Here is a 23,728-nt window from a genome sequence, read left to right as displayed (position 1 = left end):
TAGGAGAAGGGTGCAACGTCGCAGGGGGACATATTTACTCATTTGTGAACATCTGTAAAACTGTCGCACTCAGGGTTGAGTTAATAGTAGAGGGAACTACATCTGAGTGCCACACTAAAGTAGGTAAAAATTTATCGGGTCGGGTCGCCCCGAGGTAGAGAAGGGTGCAGTGTTGCGGATATGGGATTTGCATCCATCCATATCCGCTTGTAAATATTCCCCTATTTCCTCAATACTTCCCAACTATCCCCAATCCCCCATCCCCCATTACCTAGTCCCATTTTCTGTAAACAACACTCTGTAGACCCGACCTCCCCCTATTTCCCCCATTAAATGTCATGCCCAGGTTCACCGCATCTCATGTAAGACAACTATAGGACATCTTGCTAGTTATTCTTACTCTATGTCAGTTAAGGACTCGTTTCCATTAATTCTGACCCTTCGTTGCACCAGAATGTGATTGTATTGTAACCGTTAGGAAGTTTAGGACCTCCCAATACCTCCCCGCAGCTCTTCCTCACAGTTCAACAACAACAACAACAACAACAACAACGACGAGCGCAGGAAGTGCGCGTCCTCACTCCGGCTTGGTTGGTAGGGGGTGTTGGGAGGGCACCAGGCCTTCCCAATGAGCCGCCATCAAACATGTGCTCGACGGGGTTACCAAATAGGGGCTCCCTGTCAGCTCCTCGTCAAGGGCGGAGCCTGGTAACCCCCGCACCCAATGGAAGCGGCGGACCGGCCCCAGTGGGGCGGAACCAACCAGCCGAGGGCGGGTCACTCCCGCTGAGCATGCGCAGTGAGGGGGAGGTGATGTCAGATGCGCGCTGAGCTTGGAGAAAGAAAGACGTCCCCTCCGAGCACTGTGACACCTCCCCGCATCTTCTGGACCGTGCTTTATCCTGTCCCCGAGCCAAGGTGCACCTTGTGCTATCGACCTACCTGTCCCTTCCTGCCATCAATCCCTGTGTAAGTCTGCCTTGTTCCGTTTGTCTGTGGTCTGTCTGGGATAAGATAAGACGGTAATTAAGTGCCCATCTCTTCTGTGTCTTTACCTCACTGCCTCGTAATCTACCCCTTTTCTCCACCACTGTAATTATACCCTCCTCCAGAGGTCTTGAGAACTGTACCCCTTGCGTCGCTTCCTCTTTCCCAGTCGTCGTGTCCTTTCTATCATTGATTTGGCATAGCGCGATTTGGCCAATGTCTGGGTGAATCAGGTGAGTTGGGGAAGAATTGGGGGAACTGTTCGGTCGCGGTAATACCAACCGCTCGGTAAATAACATCTTTAACCGTGTCCGCAACAATATATATATATACAGACTTGGCATTTAATATGGAATATTTTTTTTGTGGGGGTGAACAGCCTTTTCAAGATGTCTTGCAACCAAAAGTTCATTGGAATTATGTTGAAATTATTCTAGATTTTGTTAATGTGACCTTTAAAAGAAACAAAAACCACATTTGACATTTCAAAACAAATAAATTGATCCTTGAAAGTGATGCAAACTGATATCGAACTCAATTCATGGACAGTACTGTGTTAAACTTCTGTACGTTTTCCAGAAGTATCTCTTTATTTTGCACATTAGCCAAAAATGTTTTTAACAAAAACAAAAGTTAAATTACGACTGGGATTACGGACAGTAAAATTACAGTTCAGTACTTCGTGTAACCCGCACGAGCATTCAGGAGAGCACGTACACGTTGAGGCAATTGAGGCATGCTGTTCACAAGATTTGCCAAGGTTTGGACAGGAATCGCTTGCCATGCAGTGACAATAGCCTGCTACAATTCATGCACAGAGGTCGGCTGCTGGTCCAAGTGGTCGATTTGATGCGTTAATTCTGCCCACAAGTTCTCTATCGGATTCATATCTGGGGACATGGCAGGCCACTCCATATGCTCTACACCATGGTCAGCAAGAAAGTGTTGGATCATGCGAGCACGATGAGGCCGTGCATTGTCATCTTGGAAGACAAAGTTTCCTCGAAAGGCTGCATGAGTAAATGGAAGCAATGTTTCTTCCAGAATGGCCCTGTACTTGAACTGGTTCAGGTTTCCATTCAGAACCACCAGGTCAGTTTTGCCCCCTGCATGAAAAGCAGCCCAAACAGTCACCCCACCACCTCCAGCTTGGACTCTTGGCACTATACAATCTTTGTTGTAGGCTTCATGCACTTGTCTGCGCACTCGGAGGCGGCCTTCTTGACGATAGATCAGAAATCTAGACTCGTCACTGAAGATCACGTGATTCCAGTGTCCTGGCTGCCATTGACGGTGCTCTCTGGCCCACTGCAATCGGCGCTGGCGGTGTTGTCTGGTCAGGTGTGGCTTTCTCAGGGGACGCCTGGCACGATAGCCTGCTAAAACCAGTCGTTGGTTGTCAAGCCTTCTGGATACAGGCACATTTGTCAGTTGCTGCCACTCAGCCCTAAGCCGATTAGCTGACTTGGTACGGCCATTGTGGACTAACCGGTGCAGCTGGCGATCATCCCTCCTTGTGGTTCTGCGGGGACGTCCTGGCCTCGGTATTGAAGTAGGGACACCCCTCTGAGCATTTCGTTTCAGGATCTTTGACACCTGACCTTGAGTGATGTCATACTGCCGAGCAATAGCACGCTGTTTCATGCCGTAATTTCGTAAAGCCACCACTCCATGACAAACAGCATTGTCGAGTTGACGGACCATCTCCAGAGGAAGCGGCAATAACCTTTGGAGACGTGCAGCAGTTGTTTTCCACTAATACAGAACGCAACAACCCTTGCATACCCGACTGTGAAGCCAATCATCAAATGCACCTGTCCATACATTTTGACATGCCACCTGTGATATAATCCTGTTGTTGACTTCTTGCTGCGACAGACAATCAGTTGCATGGTTCTTTTAACAAATAAATCACCAAAGTGTAAAAGAAACTCACCAGATTGATATACTGAGTTAAGAAAGTAAACCCAAGTCAAGAAAAAAAATATATTCCATATTAAATGCCAAGTCTGTATATATATATACAGTCACGTGAAAAAGTAAGGACACCCCATGTAAAGTTTTGACTTTTTCAACATATTTCAACATACAGCTATTTGATCTTCATTTCAACAATATTGATGGATAAAGGTGATATAATATAACAAATATCATGAAACATTTACATTTTGTCGTCCCTGGTGTTGGGCTAGCGGCTAGGGTGCCGGCTTAGGATCCAAGGATCCTGGGTTCGAATCCCGGTCGATTGCTGAATTAACGCCAGGGGGGTTGACTCAGCCTTTCATCCTTCCGAGGTCGGCAAATTGAGTACCAGTTCACTGGCAATTCCCTGTTTGTCGTTAAAGGCGGCAAAAAGAGTTGGCGTCAGGAAGGGCATCCGGCCGTAAAACATTGCTTCAAAAAGGGGACCGAAAAACAACAACAACCACGGTTCCCGAAAAAGGCCAACCCCCATAGCGGGGAAAAATGGCCTCAAAGGTGGGGTTTTTTTGTTTTTTTTTCTTCTTCTTACATTTTGTCGTCCATTGTATAATTTAAATAAACATAAATGCAAATTTCGCATGTGGAAAAGGTAAGTATACCCTTGGCTCTAATAGGTGGTATTGCCCCCTTTGGCAGAAACAACCTCAAGTAGGCGTCTCTGACATCGACTGGGAGAAATTTTTGCCCACTCCTCCATGCAGAATTCTTTCAGCTGTGCGATGTTTGAGGGGTTTCTTCCATGCAAGCTCATTTCAAATCCCCCCACAACATCTCGATGGGATTTAGATCCGGGCTTTGACTTGGCCATTCCAGAACCCTCCATTTCTTTCTTTTCACCCATTCCTTGGTGGATTTACTGGTATGTTTAGGGTCATTGTCATGTTGCAAGGTCCACCTTCGGTTGAGCTTCAACTTTCCGACAGATGGCCTTTCATTATCCTCAAGCACCCTCTGGTACAATGAAGAATTCATAGTGGATTCTATGATGGTGAGCTGCCCAGGCCCTGATGCAGCAAAGCTGCCCCAAACCATAATATTTCCACCACCATGCTTTGCAGTTGGTATCAGGTTATTGTGGTCAAATTCTGTCTTTGGTTTTTGCCAAATATGTCTTCTGGTACTGTGCTCAAATAGCTCTACCTTTGACTCATCTGTCCAGAGCACATTGTTCCAGAAGTGCTGGTCTTTGCCTAGGTGTTCATTGGCAAACTTTAGTCTTGCCCTGATGTTCTTTCTGGACAGCAAAGGTTTCCTCCTGGCACACCTCCCATGTAGATCAAATTTGTGCAGCCTCTTTCTAATGGTAGACTCGTGCACTTTGACATCAACAGCGGCAAGAGCTACCTGTAGGTCACGTGATGACATTCTGGGGTTCTTCGAGACTTCTTTCAGCATCTTGCGGTCTGCTCTCAGGCTGAACTTGCTGGGGCGGCCTGGCCTGAACAAGTTGGCAGTTGTTTGGAATCTTCTCCACTTGCAGATGATCTTCCGGACAGTCGAATCATTGAATTCAAATTGTTTGGAGATCTTTTTAAATCCCTTCCCAGACTCGAAGGCATCTATAACCTTCTTTCTGAAGGCCTCAGAGAGCTATTTTGATCTAGACATGGTGACGCCGCACACTTCAACGACAAAGAGCAAACCAAACTAAATGTCTGAGGTTTAAATAAGACAGGTTCGTCCAAGATCCTCTCTAACGATGTTCTAATCATTTGCACCTGAGCTGGTGCACCTGATTCTAATTTAAGGTATTTGAAGTAGCGATAAATGTCGGGGTGTACTTACTTTTTCCACATGCGAAATTTGCATTTATGTTTATTTAAATTATACAATGGATGACAAAATGTAAATGTTTCATGATATTTGTTATATAATATCACTTTTATCGATCAATATTGTTGAAATGAAGATCAAATGGCTGTATGTTGAAATATGTTGAAAAGGTCAAAACTTTACATGGGGTGTACTTACTTTCTCACGTGACTGTGTGTGTGTGTGTGTATGTGTGTATATATATATATATATATATATATATATATATATATATATATATATATATATATAAACACAGTTTGTGTGTGCGTGTGTGTGTGTGTGTAATGTTACCAATAGACTCCTAAATGGAGAGGCTCACGTGCTTGATATTTGGCATAGACATGGCCATTGAGCCTGGGAAGAACATGCCCGACATAAAAAAATTGATTTCATAATATTTTTTTACCATATTTTTACCTCAGCGCATTTCAGCGACGAATATTATACACAGAATCTGAGCCGGTGGCAGAGCAGCGTGCTGATTCGCTCAGAGCGATCACGTGATGTTCCAACCTTGCCGCCATAAAGTCACAGTTACGCGTTCGCACGTAATTCAGAGCGAAAAGGGATTGCGTTTTTTCACATTTCAGCGAGGAACATTGCCATTCACACCACATAGGTTTTTTTTTCTTTCATCTTTGGTTCCATATATTTTGCCATAACGTAGCGCATTATGGCTCGCTCGAGCTCGAGTTAGCCAATCACCTGGGAGCATGAGGCCACGTTGGCCACACCCACGACACGACACAGAGTTGCAATCTTGACGAAGACTGACTGTGATAAAGGCAATGGCACCGAAGAAAAGAAATTTGTCGCGTTCAACCTCCCGAGCAAGGAAAATCGCTGATCGGAGACTCCATGAAACCGATGAAGATACTTTTCACCATCGACAAGCCAATCAAGAATGTGTCTCTAGATTCAGACAGCAAGAGACATAAGATGACAGAACGGCACGTCTAAATGCCAATCAACAACGTCTGGCGAGGGCCAGACAGCGAGAGACAGAAGATGACACAAACTGTATTTCAAACTGTATTTCAAACAAACTGTATTTCCCATCTACACGGCCATGTATTCCTATTAACGTTATGTAAAGTACATAAATTGTGTGGATTATATCATTTGTGGATGTGATCAATTGCCAGTAACCATCTATATCCCTCCCCTCCCCTTCCCTCCTCCCACACCCTTTCCCCCCTACCCCTCCCTTTCCCCCCTACCCCTTCCTTTCCCCCCTACCCCTTCCCCTTCCCCCTCCCCCTCCCTCTCCCTCTCCCCCCCTACCCCTTCCCCTTCCCCCCTACCCCTTCCCCTTCCCCCTCCACCTCCCCCTCCCCCTCCTCCCCCCTCCCCCTTCTCCTCCCCCCTCCCCTTCCCCCCCTCTTCTCCCATCCCCCCCCTTCCCCCCCTCTTCTCCCATCCCCCCCTCTTCTCCCCTCCCTCCCATTCCGTTCCCCTACCCTTCCCTCCTCTTCCCTCCTCCCACTCCCTTTCCCCCCTACCCCTCCCTCCTCCCCCTCCCCCTCCCCCCCTCCCTCCTCCCCCCTCCCCCTCCCTCCCCCCCTCCTCCCCCTCCCTCCCCCCTTGATTTTGGATACAAGATGATAGTTTATTTCGATTTGTTTGATTAATATATACGTCAGTTGGTACTTTAATCATTTTTATATATTATGAAAAGAATTTTTTTTTTTATTACTTCTGTGATATCAGTCATGACACCATTATCCGTATTAATCGGCAGTTCTGTTTCTTCCAAGAGCAAACAATATGCATCAAGTTCTTCGCTCTCTCCTCTTTCAATGGATAGGGAAGTATCCACTATATTAGACTTTATAGTTTCCTTTTGAGCGCTCAGGTCAATCGCGTTGATCGTATATAAATTTATAAATGCGGCCATATCCAAAATGGCATCCTGATTACCGTTGCTTTCACACACCTTTTGGTAAGACTTGTAAGCTTCGGCATAATCATTATTTTCCCAATTAATTTCCAATCTATCTCGCGGATAAAATGTTCCATCTAGACAAACCCGAAGTTGTTTTACCTTAGTATTATCACACAGCGCATTATTCTTATTAGTGCCTTCATCTGGTTTCTTAAAAATGAGCCAAAGGTATCGAGGTTTTCCTTCGAGAACACCCAATTTCCACGTGCAAGTGGTTTTGTCCAGTTTATTGTGTCGACATCTTCTTTTAAAGGTATGATACATTTATCAGGGTCTTTGAGTTAAGTCTTCTATTCAACATCTTTTCCGTTTTAAGACTAGGAGTATATTCGCCGATATACCAACACAGATCATGAATAACAAATTTATTGTTATCACCGAGAGCATTCTCAACCCCAAAAAGCAATCTATTTTCATTATCATTCCTGTGTAGTTGAAATCTAATTTTAAGGCCGAATAGAACTTTATCATAATCGCAAAATCCAAATATACCCTTAAGGGGTACGGCTTCGGTAAAACTATGTTCTGTTTTGTTGCCCTCGTTATACATTGCCTTCCTTAGCTTATGGCCATCATCATCGTCTTTTCCTGTTGTCATATCAGGAATAAAACCTTCGGCAGACCCTTTACCCCATTTATCACTAAAGGAATATAGCGTAAATTTCATCATTTCAGATGTCGCAGAGACATAATCAACCGCTTCCACTTCTTGCATTCCAATAAACAAACGAATACTATTAAACATTTTCCAGAAGAAATCATTTATGAGTGTAACGTTTGTGTCAGCTGCCGCCTTACAACAACGACAACAACAACAACAACAACCATGCATTTTAAGGCCATTTTCCCTGCTAGAGCGGGGGTTAGCCTTGCGGTGCCCATGACAATCTCTCCATTTTGCGCTATTTTCTGCATCTCTCCTTGTTAACTCCCTTGCCCGCATTTCTTCTTCCACCATGTTTAGCCAAGTCTTTCTCGGTCTTCCCCATCCTCCACTTCCTTCTACATTCATTTCCATCACTCTTCTCAACCAGTCACTTTCATCCTTCCTCAACACATGACCAAACCATCCCAACCTGTTCCTCTTCACAGCATCAATCACAGGCTCTATTCCCATCATCTTTCGCAATTCATCATTTGTCTTCCTCTCTCTCAACGATACTCCGCACATCCACCTCACCATTCGCATTTCCAACCTTTCCAGCCTTCGTTGCTGCTCTACGTTCATTACCCATGTCTCGCTCCCATAAATCATAACACTTCTCACACATGCAGCATGCACCTTTCCCTTCAGCTTCAACGAGACTCCCCTCCTCATCAGCACGCCACTCAGTTCCCAAAAACTTCTTCCATGCACATCTCACTCGTGCAACCGTTGCCGAGTCTCATCCACCTTCTCCATTCAGCATGTCTCCGAGGTAGCAAAATGTTTTCACACCTTCCAGCTTTACGCCGTCTCCAAGATCCAACTCAACATTTCCTCCATCTGCAGCTCTCTCTGTGCACACCTTACATTTGAATGTAGCTGCCACACTGGTTAATTAATGACCCTCTCAGACCACTACATTTTTGATGAACCCACTCAGCGCACATTGAACATTGAATGGAATTCACTCCAACACCCTTCCTGCACACAACACATGGCCACTTCCCAGTTCTTTCCACCTCACCACATGCTTTAACACTTGCCATCACCTTCGTCTTTCCGATATTCACCTTCAGACCTTTTGTCTCCATACATTCCTTCCACTTGTTCATCTTTTCCTTCAGTCCATCCATACTTTCCGCAATCAATACCAGATCATCTGCATACAACCACTCCCACGGTAAACCCTCCTTTACGTTCTGAGCCAGCACCTCCATCACAGCTACAAATGTTAGTGGACTTAGTACCGGCCACTGATGCACTCCCACCTTCACCTCAAACTCACCACTGTTCCCGGCCTTCGTCCTTACAGCTGTGCGTGCTCTTTTGTACATTGCCATCACTACTCTGATCAACCATTCCTCCACTCCTAACTTCCTCAATGCCCATGTCAATACTTTGCATGGAACCCTATCGAATGCTTACTCCAGATCAACAAACACAAGAAACAACTTCTTCCACTTCTCCATGTACTTCTCCTGCAACTGCCTCACAATAAAGAGCGCATCTGTCGTTCCTCTTCCTGGCATAAATCCAAACTGCATTTCGTCGATCTTCACCTTCTTCCTTATCCTCCTCTCCAACACCCTTTCCAATACCTTCATTCCACGCTCCAATAACTTTATCACTCGGTACGAGCCACACTCCAGGTCCAGAGGGTCACCTTTCCCCTTGTATAGAGGGACGAGGGTACTCAGGTCCCAATCCACTGGAATGTGGCCTTCTTTCACCACCACATTACAGATCTCTGTCATTCTCTTCACACCCCAACTTCCTGCTGCCTTCAACATATCTCCCACAACTCCCGTCAGCCCTCCCGCTTTTCTAATCTTCATTGCTTTTATCGCTTCCTCAACTTCCTTCTCAGTTATCTTCTCTGCCGGTCCTAAAACTGGGTTACTCTCTATGTTGCCATCCCATTCATTCTCTGTATTCAACACCATTTGCACATATCTTTTCCATCTTCCTTTAATTCCATCTGGGTCCACAACGATTTGTCCCACATCACCCTTCAAGCAACTCACCCCCATTACATCACACCTCTCTTTCGCTATCTGCTTTGCAATCCTGAATACCGCACTCTGACCCTCTTCTGAATCCAAGCGTTCTCCGAACATTTTCCTGCATGCCTCCTGCGCCTTTGCTACCTCTTTCTTTGCAGCCTTCTTGGCTGCCTTTTAACTTTCATGCTGTGCTTTTTCTGCTCCCGTACCCTTCGCCTTCTGCCACTCCTTGAACTTCTTCCTCTTCTCGTCAATCCTCTTTCCAACTTCATCATCCCACCACCATGTTTCCGAGTGCCTCGGTGGTCCTTTTGTCCATCCACATACCTCACCAACGGCTCCCAACAGACTATCTTTCATTGACATCCAACCACTTTCAAGCTCAACCACATCATCCTCTACCCTACCTACCATCCTAAGCCTTAGTGAATTTAAATTTCCACAACAAGAAACTATCGGCTCGGTTCAAATAAGTTTGTTGATTATTTATCTCAAAACTTTTTGTTCCACTCGTATTCCAATCTGTTCCTGTTACGGCATTTACCTTATAATAATCTTCTTTTTTAGTTGAGTTTGAGATGATAATAGTATCATCCAAATCATACATATTGTCAATCGCCGTCATTCTTTATAATTATATATAACAATAAAAAATATCATAAATAAATTTATGATATTTACATGTAATACTAATAAAATATTTAAAACTTTTGAAAACCCGACCCAAGCATTTCAATTAGTCTTCATCGTTCTTATGGAGTTAGTTCAGTTTTACCTTTTTTTATTTCTTTGATCGCTTGTAATTTATGAGAGCCTGGTGTTGGTTTAGTGGTTAGGGTGCCAGCTTGGGATCCTAGGATCCTGGGTTTGAATCCCGGTCGATCGCTGAATTAACACCAGTGGGGTTCACTCAGCCCGTCATCCTTCCGAGGTTGGCAAATTGAGTACCAGTTCACTGGTAATTCCCTGTGTGTCGCAAGAGGTGACTAACAGGGTTGGTGGCAGGAAGGGCATCCGGCCATAAAACATTGCTTCAAAAAGGGGACCATGGTGCCCGAAAAAGGCCAACCCCTGCTCTGCGGGGAGAAATGGCCTCTAAAGGTGTGTGTGTGTGTGTGTGTGTGTGTGTGTGTGTGTGTGTGTGTGTGTGCGTGTGTGTGTGTGTGCTTATAATTTATGAGACTCCTTTTGAGCGTCTTTTATACTCTTTACAGCACCCGCTACATTTCCCACAGCAGAGGCGGTTGAACCAATTAGGTCTTTATGTTTTCAGAATAGTTGAACCGATACCCATTAGAGTATCAATTAACCCATCTCCTTTATTTCTAAATTGATCTCCTGCACCACGTTCTCTCGTAGGCTTAGAGTATCCTCTCCCAAGAAACATACCTTCACCCTTACAGTACGGTGAAAGATACATACCTTGACCCTTATAGTAGGGTGAAAGGTACATACCTTCCCCAATTCCATTCCCAGCTGTTTTACTATCACCTTTCGAAATGACTTTATATTTGCTTAACTCATGTTTTCGTGCAACAACGTGTTTTTATTCTAAGTAGAATAAAAACTTTAAACATTTTAGTTTTAATTTTTTCAATTTATCCGCTTTGATTTTTCGTTCTTGTCGTGAATAATTAGTGTGTGGTGGCCAAAACAATTTTTCAAAAGATAATTTATCCTCCATTGAAAATTTTGATGGAATTAAAAATTCCCCGCTCGACGTTAACGTAACCTCTCCTATTTCTCGAGTAAATACAAGTCCTATTTCTCCAAACGCTAACTCTTGGTAAGTTTTCTTTTTATCTTGATCACTCGTGTTAAAACTACATTATAGAAAAAACAGTTGGATGTTCATTTATTAATTAGTTTATATTTATTATATAATTTTTTCAATTATTTGTTGAAGAACTTCACGTAGCTGATCTACAATTGTTTGTTGAACAACTTCACGTAGGTGAATTATGATGGATATAATTTCACCATTGAAAGAAACCGTACGGTGATCCTGATCGGTTATCTTAAAATTTACTTTAGAAATGGTTTTTCCTGACACGGGTAAATAGGAGAGATTCTTTGGTTCCATATTGAATTTATAACCTTTTGGGGTTGAATAAGCGCTGAATGAAAATATTGTATTTGTTTTTACTCCATCATCATAAGCACCATCAACCAAATCACAGTTAATCAACACCAAATTTATACCTGAGGATATGTCAACGACGTTATCACTGACAAACGTATTATTATTCTCAAGCTTTTTTGCGGAGAAACCTAACATCTCTCGGAATGAATTAGTAATTGTGAAATCTATTTTATAATTATTTTTAAGTTTAATAGTTGATTTTGATGTGCGTTTTTGAGTATCTATTTCGATATTTTTTGGTTCATCACCTTTTTCTTTCATAACACATGAAATTTCTGAACATAGTATAGGAATCTCGTAAGCTCCGGGGGGTACTTCTATAGTTTTATATCCAGTTCCCGCATCATAACTAAACTTGTTATTCTTTTCTGTGATATTAAACAAGGTATTATAGGTTTCCATAGACAATAACGCCGCTTCATATTCTTTTGTGGGATCAAGTTGTATTGGGTGCGGGAATGAAGCCGTGTGATCACTCATAAAATCAAATCCAAGAGTTGTGATGATTCTCATTTTATTGTATGTGAGATAAAAGATCTTTGTATTGATATTTATTAATTATTTTCATAGTCATCAACTGATCTAGAATGGCTGATATTTCATTAAAACAATTGTTGTTTCCCACCTCCTTACCACAAAGCAACAGTAATAGTCTATTAACTAATTGTGATGAGTCACTCGGAAGAAAACTAACACCAGAGCCTGAACTCGTTCCAAGTTTATCTGAAGCATCAATAATGTCTTCTTCCTTCTTATTCTTACTATATTTAACCTTAAGATGCTCCTTATAATAAAGCGCGTTTAACAACTCAATATACTCTCCATCTTCCTCTCTTTCCATATCAAGTGGTGCATCAAAATATTTTGTACCACTGAATCCGTCCGGTCTTTGTAAAAAGAAACATTAATCTGGGATTTAATTTAACATTTGGGTGAACAGATCTCAAAAACTTCATTTCATCATTAATTAACACTACCTTTTCATTAACAAGAAGAAACACTCTTGGTGTTTCTGTTGGAATGAGACCCGCTATGGTTTTTGTATCCCCCTTATATTCCTTGTTTTGAAGCACATTCTCAACAAAATCAGGGAGGGTAGATATCTCCTCAACTTGTTGAAATAATCCTTCATCACCATATTTTGGATATTCTAATTCTCTTCTATCTCTTCTATCTCTTATATCTCTAAGATCTTGCTCTGTTATTTGGTTAAGGTCTTCTAACATTTGACGTTTTTTGGGAGTAAATTCCACCCTCGGATTTTGAAATGAGACCGCTTTTTGTTCAGAAGATTTTAAAAGAAGTTTAAAAAAACTTCTCTTGTTTCCTTTCAAATATTTCTTCACCCATTAGTTTCTGTCTCCGTTTCTTCTTTATCTCTTCCTGTTGTTTAACAACTTTTGAAAGTAATTGATTATATTCCTTAAATTTTCTTGCTCGTTCTTCAGCATTCATTTCATTTATGCAAAGAAATTATTAGTTATTATGTTGTTGTGGTTTTGGAATAAAGGTCAATTCCCCCTCATAGGTAGACGCGCCACAACATGAAGCCTCGCAATAGTTCAGTTATTTCTTCGTGAATGTAAGCGTAGTCCTTTCCTGTGTTTAGTTTTGCGTTGGGTAGGCCAGTGAGCTTAGGTGTTCTTTTGGCGCTTTGCTTTGATGCTTTTGGTTTGGCGCTGAAATGCCACGTTGCAGGCCTGAACAAATCTACCAAGGCCGAAGGAAGGTGCGGCAGGAGGAGTGGTCGGTAAGCACAGGCCGCCAATCAGGGCTCGAGGGGAGTGGCTAACCACGACGACCAGAGGCAGGGTTTTGTAACATTTGAGTCGGGCCGGGGCGGAGCCATATAACCCTGCTCCGAGCCCCCCACCTGAGTTCTGAGGTCAGACGGCAATTGGGAAGGGGTTGAGTTGGCAGTTGAGTTGAGTAAAAGAACATCTCGGTCAGAATCGTGTGCAAGTTACAGTTCCCCGTGAGAGTGAGTTGAGTTGGAATTTCCAATCTCCAATCGTCGTGATGATCCCCGTTACAATGTCCATAAGCCTGGTGCTGGCTTAGCGTTTAGGGTGCCGGCTTGGGATCCAAGGATTATGGGTTTGAACCCCGGTCTATCGCTTCAATAGGGGGGTTGACTCAGCCTGTCATCCTTCCGAGGTCGGCAAATTGAGTACCAGTTCACTGGTAATTCCCTGTGTGTCGCAAAAGGTGACCAACAGGGTTGGCGGCAGGAAGGGCATCCGGTAAAACATTGCTTCAAAAAGGGGACCACGGTGCCTGAAAAAGGCCAACCCCCGCTCTGCGGGGAAAAATGGCCTCAAAAGGTGGTTTTATACAAGCCGACATACATGTTACATACAAACAAACATATTACATACAAACATACATATTACAAACAAACATACATACATATTACACACCAACATCTTATAATAGAGCAAACGTATATGGTTATCCCGTTATGTTTGTTTATATGCGACCAAAACGTCTTCTTCTTCTTCAAATAAAATTAACACCCTCTTAATTAACCCTCTTAATTACGTTTAGACTGCTGAGACACTGGTGAGCTGAGACTTTCTGGTTAAACTGCCAAAATCAAGACTCTCTGCTCACCTTCACTCTTTCATTCCTCTTTTCTCCCACATCTGGAACAAACTCCCTCACTCTCTTCAATCCCACTCCTCCCTCCAGGTCTTTAAAACAGCTGTTCACCACCATCTCTTATCTTCCCCCATCCAAAACCTTGATCTTTTCTACACCTGCTAATTCACCCCAGATACACTTTTTTGAAATGCCAACTTCTTTCCTGGATGTCCTAGCAGTGTCCATTTGTTTTATACCTCTCCCACCCCCCCCCCCCCCCCACCCCTTCCCATGCCTCCTCCCCCCCAAGCCCTCTCCTTCCCACAGATCTCCGACGTTCCTGTTCTCTGTTGTTGTACTTGTGTGCTTCCCTCTCTCTCCCCATCTTGTCTCCCACTCCCTTTATTGTATGTTTGGTGTGTCCGGTTATTTCTTTTGTGATTGATGTTAGCTCTTACACGAGCCTCGATCTTGTATACAAAAAAACCCCCAAAAACCAAAAAAAACCCTGAGGGATCTGCAGCCTTTGATGACCCTTCAATTCCCCCAAGACCCTTAAGACCACCAAGATCCCTGAAGACCCAGAATACCCTTGAAGGCCCTGAGACTCAAAAAGACCCAAATGGCCCCATAGACCCAGAAGACCAAAAGACGCCAAAGACCCAAAAGACCCAAAAGACCCAGAAGAAGATTAAACACACCATCACAACATCGTCCACCTGAGATCTCCAGGTATCATCATTTGCTACTGACGTCATGAAGAACAGCACCTCCGTCTGGTTAGTGCAGAATGAGAAGAAGAAGAGGAAGAGAGGAAAAAGATCAGAAAATAATCTCCCGCGATGAAGCTTACTCCGAGGGCCTTTCACTCACTCACCGCAGGCAGGTTGGCGGTCTTTGTCTTCTACCGACTACTCTCCAGCCTTGCTCCCCCAGCTCTGTCTGTGCTCTGTCCCCCAAATATTACTGCAGGTCGCACAAGATCTGCCAGCAACCATCTTATAGTTAAACTGCCAAAATCTAGGCTCTCTGCTCACCTTCACTCTTTCATTCCCCTTTTCTCCCGCCTCTGGAACAAACTCCCTCACTCTCTTCAATCCCACTCCTCCCTCCAGGTCTTTAAAACAGCTGTTCACCACAATCTCTTATCTCCCTCCATCCAAAACCTTGATCTTTTCTACCCCCGTTAATTCACCCCAGAGCCACTTTTTTGAAATACCGACTTCTTTCCTGGAAGTCCTAGCAGTGTCTACCGGTATGTGTTTTTTTTTAACCTCTCCCACCCCACCCCCCTCCCCTTACCATGCCTCCTCTCCCAAGCCCTCTCCCTCCCACAGATCTCCCGATGTCCCTGCTCTCCATCTTGTCTCCCATTCCCTTTATCATATGTTTTATGTGTCAGTTTGTCTTTTTGTGATCAATGTTAGCTCTTACACGAGCCTCGATCATGTATCCAAAAAAAAAAGAACCCAAAGACTCCGAAGACCCAAAAGACCCAGAAGACTCAAAAGACCCTGAATACCCAAAACATTCTGAAGACCCTAAATACCCCGAAGACCCTAAATACCCCGAAGACCCTAAATACCCCGAAGACCCTAAATACCCCGAAGACCAGAAATACACCGAAGACCCAAAACACCCTGAAGACCCAAAACACCCTGAAGACCCAAAACACCCTGAAGACCCAAAACACCCTGAAGACCCAAAACACCCTGAAGACCCAAAACACCCTGAAGACCCAAAACACCCTGAAGACCCAAAACACCCTGAAGACCCAAAACACCCTGAAGACCCAAAACACCCTGAAGACCCAAAACACCCTGAAGACCCCAAAGACCCTTAAATACCCAGAAGAACCAAAATACCCTTAAAGACCCAGAAGAAACAAAAGACCCTTAAGACCCAAAAGCCCCTGAAGACACCGAAGACACAAAATACCCCAAAGACCCCGAAGACCCCTTAAAGGCCCAAATGATCCAAAACACCATGAAGACCCAAAAGACACCAAAATGATCAAAGATGCCTATCCCTCCGAAACGACGTTTGGTGAGGTGCGCGGACCGCACCGAATCACGCTAGTACACATTACATACAAACATACATATTGCATACATACAATATCATATACATGCATACATAATTACATAAATACATATTACATACAAACCTACATATTTTATAGTATACATACATATTACATAAAAACCTACCAACATATTGCAAACATACATATTACATACAAACATACATATTACATACAAACAGATTACATAATACTATATACATACATCTTACTATAATTCACCAAATGTCCGTCTGTCCATCCGTCCATCCGTTCCCAGGTACCGCAAAAACGGCTGAACCGATCGCAACGATATTTTTGTTGGGTAATCCTGGGACCCCTGGAGTAAAATAGGCAATATTGTTTTTCAAATTTTTCCAATTTTTCTAATTTTCCAAACACGATGGAATAATATTTACTGATATGAACAGTGATGGCTTTTATTGAACAGGCTTTTATTTATTTTATTTTATTTATTTTATATATTTTTTTATTGTATTATATTATTTATTTTATATATTTTTTATTTTCTATATTATTTTATTATATATTATTATTATTATTTTATATATATTTATAAATTTTTTTATTTTTATATTTATTTTTATATTTATTATTATTTTATTATATATTATTTTATTTTATATATTATTTTTTATATATTTTATGTTTTTATTTTATATATTATATATTTTATATAATATAATATATATTTATATATATATATAATAATATATATATATATATATATATATATAATATATATAATAATATATATATATATAATATATATAATAATATATATATATATAATATATATAAAATATATATAATTATATATTATCATATATATAATATATAATATAATAATAAATATAATATTTATATAATATATATATTTATAATATAAAATATTTATATATTTTATATATTTATATATTTTATATATATATTATATATTATTTTATGTTTATGTTTATATATTTTTTATATTATAATATATATTATATATATTATTATGAATTGTATGCAAAAATCCCACCAATCAGTGTAACCATACGTCAACGCAGATTAAGATTCGCTGGGCACTGCTGGAGAAACAAAGATGAGCTCGCAAGCGATGTTTTACTTTGGTTACCAACTCACGGCAAACAGGCACCAGGGAGACCTGCGAAAACATATATCGATCAGCTTACAAATGATACTGGGTGTCTGGTTAACGAACTACTTAATGCCATGAGTGACAGAGATGAATGGAAGAAACGTGTCATGGAATGCCGAGCAAGCTCGACGCAGTAAGTAAGTAATATATTTTATATATTTATTTTATATTATATATTTTATATTTTTATATTTATTTTATTTTATTTATTTTAGTGAACAGGCTTTTATTGAAATTCTACAAATACTGTTTAGATTTTGATGAGAATTATGAACCTGCCACGAATCTGGAAGTGGACAGATGACGGCAATGCGCGGGTTTGATAATATCCCAATACAACCGTAATTTAAAACAGTATTTTGTTAAAGTATCAATTGATGATTGGAATCGAGTGAATACTGATTCTGAATAAATAAATGATTTTGAATTCGTAATTGTATTCACCCAACTGTACGGAACTTCACATCAGGATTTAAATATTTGTTTATGTCACGAATGTTGTTAAAAGTTATTTTTTATATCAATGTTATTTCATTTGTGATTTGAGTTATGCTGTTTGGAATGAAAAAAAAGAGAGATCGAGTTCAAATGAATGACGAAATGCCGTGACGGTTTCTACTTTCTAAACGTGAAATTCGCGGATCGCCATGTGCAGATTCGCCATTGCCTGGGTATAGTACAAACGTACCCGTTTGTTTGCGAACGGGTACGTTTTTCATGGAAGTCCTTCACGAACTTGCTGTCCATGGCTGACGTGCGACTGAAGGTTCTACAGGAATGTGGATTTTATTGGTTTCATGCTTTAGCATTCGCCGTTTCTGCATTGCCTGTTTGCTTCTGGCCTCTCACCTTACGCACGGGGACCTCACTAGTATTATATAATACATACAAACATACATACATACATACATATTACATACATACATACATACATACATACGAGAGAATTGCCTTATTTAATATAGTGGGATTTCGTCCTGGTCATGTGTCCCAGCTCCTCCACGAGCCTCGACTCCGTTTATAAATAAATAAAAGCAGCTCTCCTTCAGTTCATTAAGGAAGATTACACACACCGTCACACCATAGTCCACCTGAGATCCCCAGGTATCATCATTTGCTACTGACGTCATGAAGAACAGCACCTCCCTCTGGTTAGTGTAGTAGAGGAAGAAAAAGAAGAAGTTTTAGTTCTGCAACTCACCATCCTCGGGTTCTCTTTCATCTTCTCCAATTCCCGGGAGCTCGTCTTGAACCTTGATCTGCATGACTTCATCATGGCGTGCGGTCTCCTCGGCGACCTTTCCATGTTCTGATCTTCGCTCCGTACGGACCGACTCCATGTACCGACAGAGCTCCGCGTACATGGTGAAGGTGAACTTTCGTGCGGCCAAAGAACACAGTCGATCCCTCACTGGAGCGGGCTCGGCTCGGGCACAGAGAGCTCCGAAGACCTCGATCCCCATCTCCGTAACCACAGCTCGGAGAGACTCCTCCGATAGACCCTGGATCTTCAACCAGGTGGGAACTGGACCGAGGACGCCCCGATCTCCCATTCTCCGTCATGTAACTGTGCAGAGATTAAAAAGAAAAGGTATCACTCGTTTTCAAAGTTCTCTTTTTTTTTCGAGGAGGTATTTTCTCTTTTCTTATCTCCAAACGTCGGGAGACATTTCCACGTGGAGGACAAGACCAACCACGAGGAGCAATGAGCAAAACCACAAAGGAGGAAGTGACGTCAGCGCCTGATCGCACAGCACGCTCTGCTCTCTCAGATTCCCTCTTTGTTTTCTCACCCGACGACTCTCAGGCGTCTTTGTTGTGAGAGGGGAGACCGGAAACTCGGACTGAAGAGGAGAAATTAAGAGGTGGCGAAAATAACATTTATACTTTTAAAACCGATTCTGGGGTGATTAAAAACGGGGGCAAAAAAAGGTCTTCGATAATCTTCAAAGCTTCAAAAAGATCTTCAAAAAAAGAAGACTCTTCTTCGATATAATCGATGTTTATCCAACTCGAGATAGTTCACCGATAAACGGATTTGAAGCAACTTGACATCGAGACATAAGTGTAAAAGTTGCTCTGCAGCCTTTGGGATACCATCTATTTATTACGTACGCCATTTTGTTTTCGGCATGACAGATTTCTACCGATGTTCTTTTGTTATTAGTTCGTGGGATTTATCATGATCAGAATTTTGGACTTCGTTTGGAGACATTATTTAATTTATGGCATTTTTTGTATACATTATCGAGGCTCATGGAAGGGAGCGAAGCGTTAGGTCTATGCTAAGTTAAACTAAGAAAGAGCAATCAGAGATTGCAGAACCTCGACAGGACGTGATTGTGTGGTGTTTTATTACCTCCGCCACCAAAGGTGGATGGAGGTTATGTTTTCACCCCTGTCTGTTTGTCTGTGAACAGAATATCTCAAATAGTTGTGGACGGATTCGGATGAAATTTGGCAGAGATGTAGCGTGTGTGACGAGGACGAAATGATTAGATTTTGATGAAGATTCGGATCCGGCTACTAGAATTTTTAAAGTGATTCTTCACCATTGGGAGAAATGGCCAAAAACGATACATAGCAGGATATCTCAAAAAGTTGTGGACGGATTTGGACGAAACTTGGTGGACCAGTTGTGTGTGTGACAAGGACTAATCGATTGGATTTTGGTGAAGATCTGAATATGGATTCGGATATGATAATTATTTAATTGTTAAAGTGATTCTTCACCATTGGGAGATAGGGCCAAAAAGGATATATAGCAGGATATCTCAAAAAGTTATGGATGAATTTGGACGAAACTTGTTGGACCGGTTGTGTGTGTGACAATGAAGAATAAATTCAATTTTGGTGAAGATCCAGATCCGGATCCAGCTAGTATAATTTTTAAAGTGATTCTTCACCATTGAGTGATATGGCCAACCAGGCAGAGGTCCATTTTTTCCATGGAGTGGTTTCGGAGATGTGGAGGTGCATAGTTTTTCCGTTTTCCAAGATGGCGTCCGTTCCACGTGACCGATGACGTCTTATCATTAAACAATTATACAGAAGGAGGTGCCCCTATGGTGGAACTTTCGTGTCAATCGAACGAACGGTTAAAGAGAAAAGGATACTCAGGTTCTGTGTGGACAAACAGATGGACAAACAAACGTACCAAATGCAAAAGCCTCTCCCTCTGGCGAGGAAACTCGAGTTCATAGAGCACGATACCCTACGCAGTGTTCAAGTTCATACTACAATTTTCATAAAATAATTATTTTAAAGACAGTTAATAAATCTGGAAGTTTAGCGCTACTGATGCAGTCTTGTACACCACCCTTACACACTATAATAAGACTACGTTGAATCGCAGTTTAGGAGATGGAGACTTTATTGATCACCACGGAATGCCGTGGAAATTATCTGTACATAGCCATGTCGTCCGCCTGGCAAGTTTGGTTGAGATTGGATAAGTAATGACGTATTTGTATGGCGTAGACACCAAGTGGCGTATTTTAGGATAATGGTTTAAAGAGGTTTAAAGGCGTATAAAGAAATTAATTCCGGGTTTTACCACCATTTTACCCAGCGTCTGTTACATTACTGTATCCAACACAGCTACATTAGTTATTTGTGCCTGTTATTTGTGTCCTTTGTAATATCCTTAAAAAAGTGAGTTTCCTGTTTGGAATGATTTTCAATATTGTTTGACTGCTGCCAGACAGGCAGACAGAGTAACAATATTATCTCGCTCCTCTGTGCATGTGCGGTGAGGACAAATGCAAAGCCAAAGTACGGTAAAAATGGCAAACCTGTCTTCCTTTTCATGTTCAAAATATAACATTCGTTCTATTCCTCCATCATAAACTGATGATCATAAATTGATAAGACAGACAGATAGAAAGAAGACGGACAGACATGCGCCATTTGCTTAGTTCCACCTTTTGCTTCGCGCACATGGGGTATAAGCGGCTGGGCCAATCTCCACCAAATTTTGCAAAAGTACAATATAAATGCTCCGCCACCACGCCCCGCAAGATACTGCATGGGATAAAACTACGTATGAATTCTGACACATATTGCACATTGAAAATGTTGGAAATCTTATGAATAATTTAGTTTATGTGCTTTTCTGTTACTCTTTCATGGCTGAAACCACCTATCGGTAAAGCTCACCCAGCCAGGCAGTGCCGGGAGCTCTGCCCTCACCCCTCTAACCCCCACTCCCAGCAGCGCCTCATCGTATGATATAAAAGGCATGCGGGAATGAATAAGGTAAAAAAAACTAGGAAAACCGGGAGTCCAATAGATAAACTCTGGATTTATTAAAACTATAAAAAAACATCAAAATCATAAACAGAAAGAAACTGAAAAATCTATATCTATCTATATAATTATAAAATTGAAATCTTGCGTGTTTGTGTGTAACATTCGATCGGTCCGGGGGCGTGGCTTACCCCTTTGAGAGAGTAGTAATATCCACCATTTTATTAACTCGCATAGCTTTGAGGCCTGTTTTGTAGACCCGTGGTGTCTTGCTCTCTCTCCCAGCTTTATTTCAAATCAAATTCGATATATCATTTCATTTTTCACAGTCGCTAACATAGTTTTAGACTCGGTTGAAAAAAAACGGGAAGAAAATCACGCCACGTTGATATACGAAAATACACCGCCTAAAATAACAGGCATACAGTATATATCTTCGTTATTTCATTCAACATTATTACCCGGAAGTAAAATATGTTTCAGGAAATTACCGAGAGATATTTCTTCGATTTTTAAAATTATTTATATGCGCATACACTTTAAATAGGTTTATTTGAAATCTTTAATTTTCACAATCTAATTTATTTGTCATTTGATGATCGGCAAAAATATGTTTCAGGAAATTACCGAGAGATATTTCTTCGATTTTTTTTATTATTACCGCTTCCATCTGATTTCATTTTTATCGATGGTTTTAGACTCGGTAAAAGAAATAATTGAGAACATTCACGCACACATGGGAAATTGCAGAGATATATTTTAAAAATCGCGCCACGTTGATATACGAAAATACACCGCCTAAAATAACAGGCATACAGTATATATCTTCGTTATTTCATTCAACATTATTACCCGGAAGTAAAATATGTTTCAGGAAATTACCGAGAGATATTTCTTCGATTTTTTAAATTATTTATATGCGCATACACTTTAAATAGGTTTATTTGAAATCTTTAATTTTCACAATGTAATTTATTTGTCATTTGATGATCGGCAAAAATATGTTTCAGGAAATTACCGAAAGATATTTCTTCGATTTTTTTTATTATTACCGCTTCCATCTGATTTCATTTTTATCGATGGTTTTAGACTCGGTAAAAGAAATAATTGAGAACATTCACGCACACACGGGAAATTGCAGAGATATATTTTAAAAATCGCGCCACGTTGATATACGAAAATACACCGCCTAAAATAACAGGCATACAGTATATATCTTCGTTATTTCATTCAACATTATTACCCGGAAGTAAAATATGTTTCAGGAAATTACCGACAGATATTTCTTCGATTTTTATTATTATTTATATGTGCATACACTTTAAATAGGTTTATTTGAAATCTTTAAATTTCACAATGTAATTTATTTGTCATTTGATGATCGGCAAAACGATAGCACAAACACAATACTATTTGCAGGAAGAATGTCGTATCAACCCTCCGACGGCGCTACGGACGCGGACAACGAATCACACCTCACGTCTATGGACGCGAATAGCAACATTCCTTCAAGTTCTCGTGCGGAAGCAGTATCTCCGAGGGGTGCTGAAACAGACGATGGGAGATCACGACATCTTCAGCAGCAACGAGAAAGCCAAAGGAAGAGACGACATGCTGAAACGCCTGAGCAAAGGTCACAGCGCCTTCAGCTGCAAAGACAAAGGGCAAGGATGAGAAGGAGTGCTGAGACGGAGGAGGTGAGAGCGCAGCATCTTCAGGAGGAACGAGAGAGAGTCAGCTTGCGAAGGGATGCGGAATCTGCAGAGGAGACGTCACAGCACCATCAAGAGCAGCAAGAAAGAGATCGTATGAGGAGAGATGTGGAATCTGCAGAGGAGACGGCACAGCATCTTCAGGAGCAGCGAGAAAGAGATAGGATAAGGGAAGTTCTTGAGACAAGGCAGAGAAACGCGCAGAATGCAAGAAATTTCACTTCTGCTGACGTCGGTGCGATGGACAAGATTTGTCCACATTGTAGAGCGCTTCTTTTCCAAGGTGAAACAGCTCATTTTTGCTGCACAAATGGAAAGGTGTCCTTGGGAAATCTGGGACCTTTACCCCATCAATTACACAATCTGTTTGCCGGCGATGGACCCACAGCGAACGAATTCCGCAGGAACATCAGACAATACAACTGTCTATTTCAAATGA

At 41.5% G+C, this 23,728-nt stretch overlaps 1 protein-coding gene across 1 annotated transcript in view; it reads right to left on the bottom strand.

Annotated features, from left to right (window-relative positions):
* LOC144889578 (uncharacterized) overlaps nt 1-18,633 on the bottom strand; it is a 62,860-nt gene extending 44,227 nt beyond the window's left edge. The window contains exon 1 of the mRNA XM_078770324.1: nt 18,531-18,633. Coding sequence (XP_078626450.1) covers nt 18,531-18,594 — 64 coding nt within the window. The 5' untranslated portion in view covers nt 18,595-18,633. The remainder of the gene's footprint in view (nt 1-18,530) is intronic.
* Between the last annotated feature and the right edge of the window lie 5,095 nt (nt 18,634-23,728).

Source organism: Myxine glutinosa, chromosome 1, assembly GCF_964187855.1.
Source record: "Myxine glutinosa chromosome 1, kmMyxGlut1.1, whole genome shotgun sequence".
Lineage (NCBI taxonomy): Eukaryota > Metazoa > Chordata > Myxini > Myxiniformes > Myxinidae > Myxine > Myxine glutinosa.
This window is presented reverse-complemented; position numbering and strand designations above follow the sequence as displayed.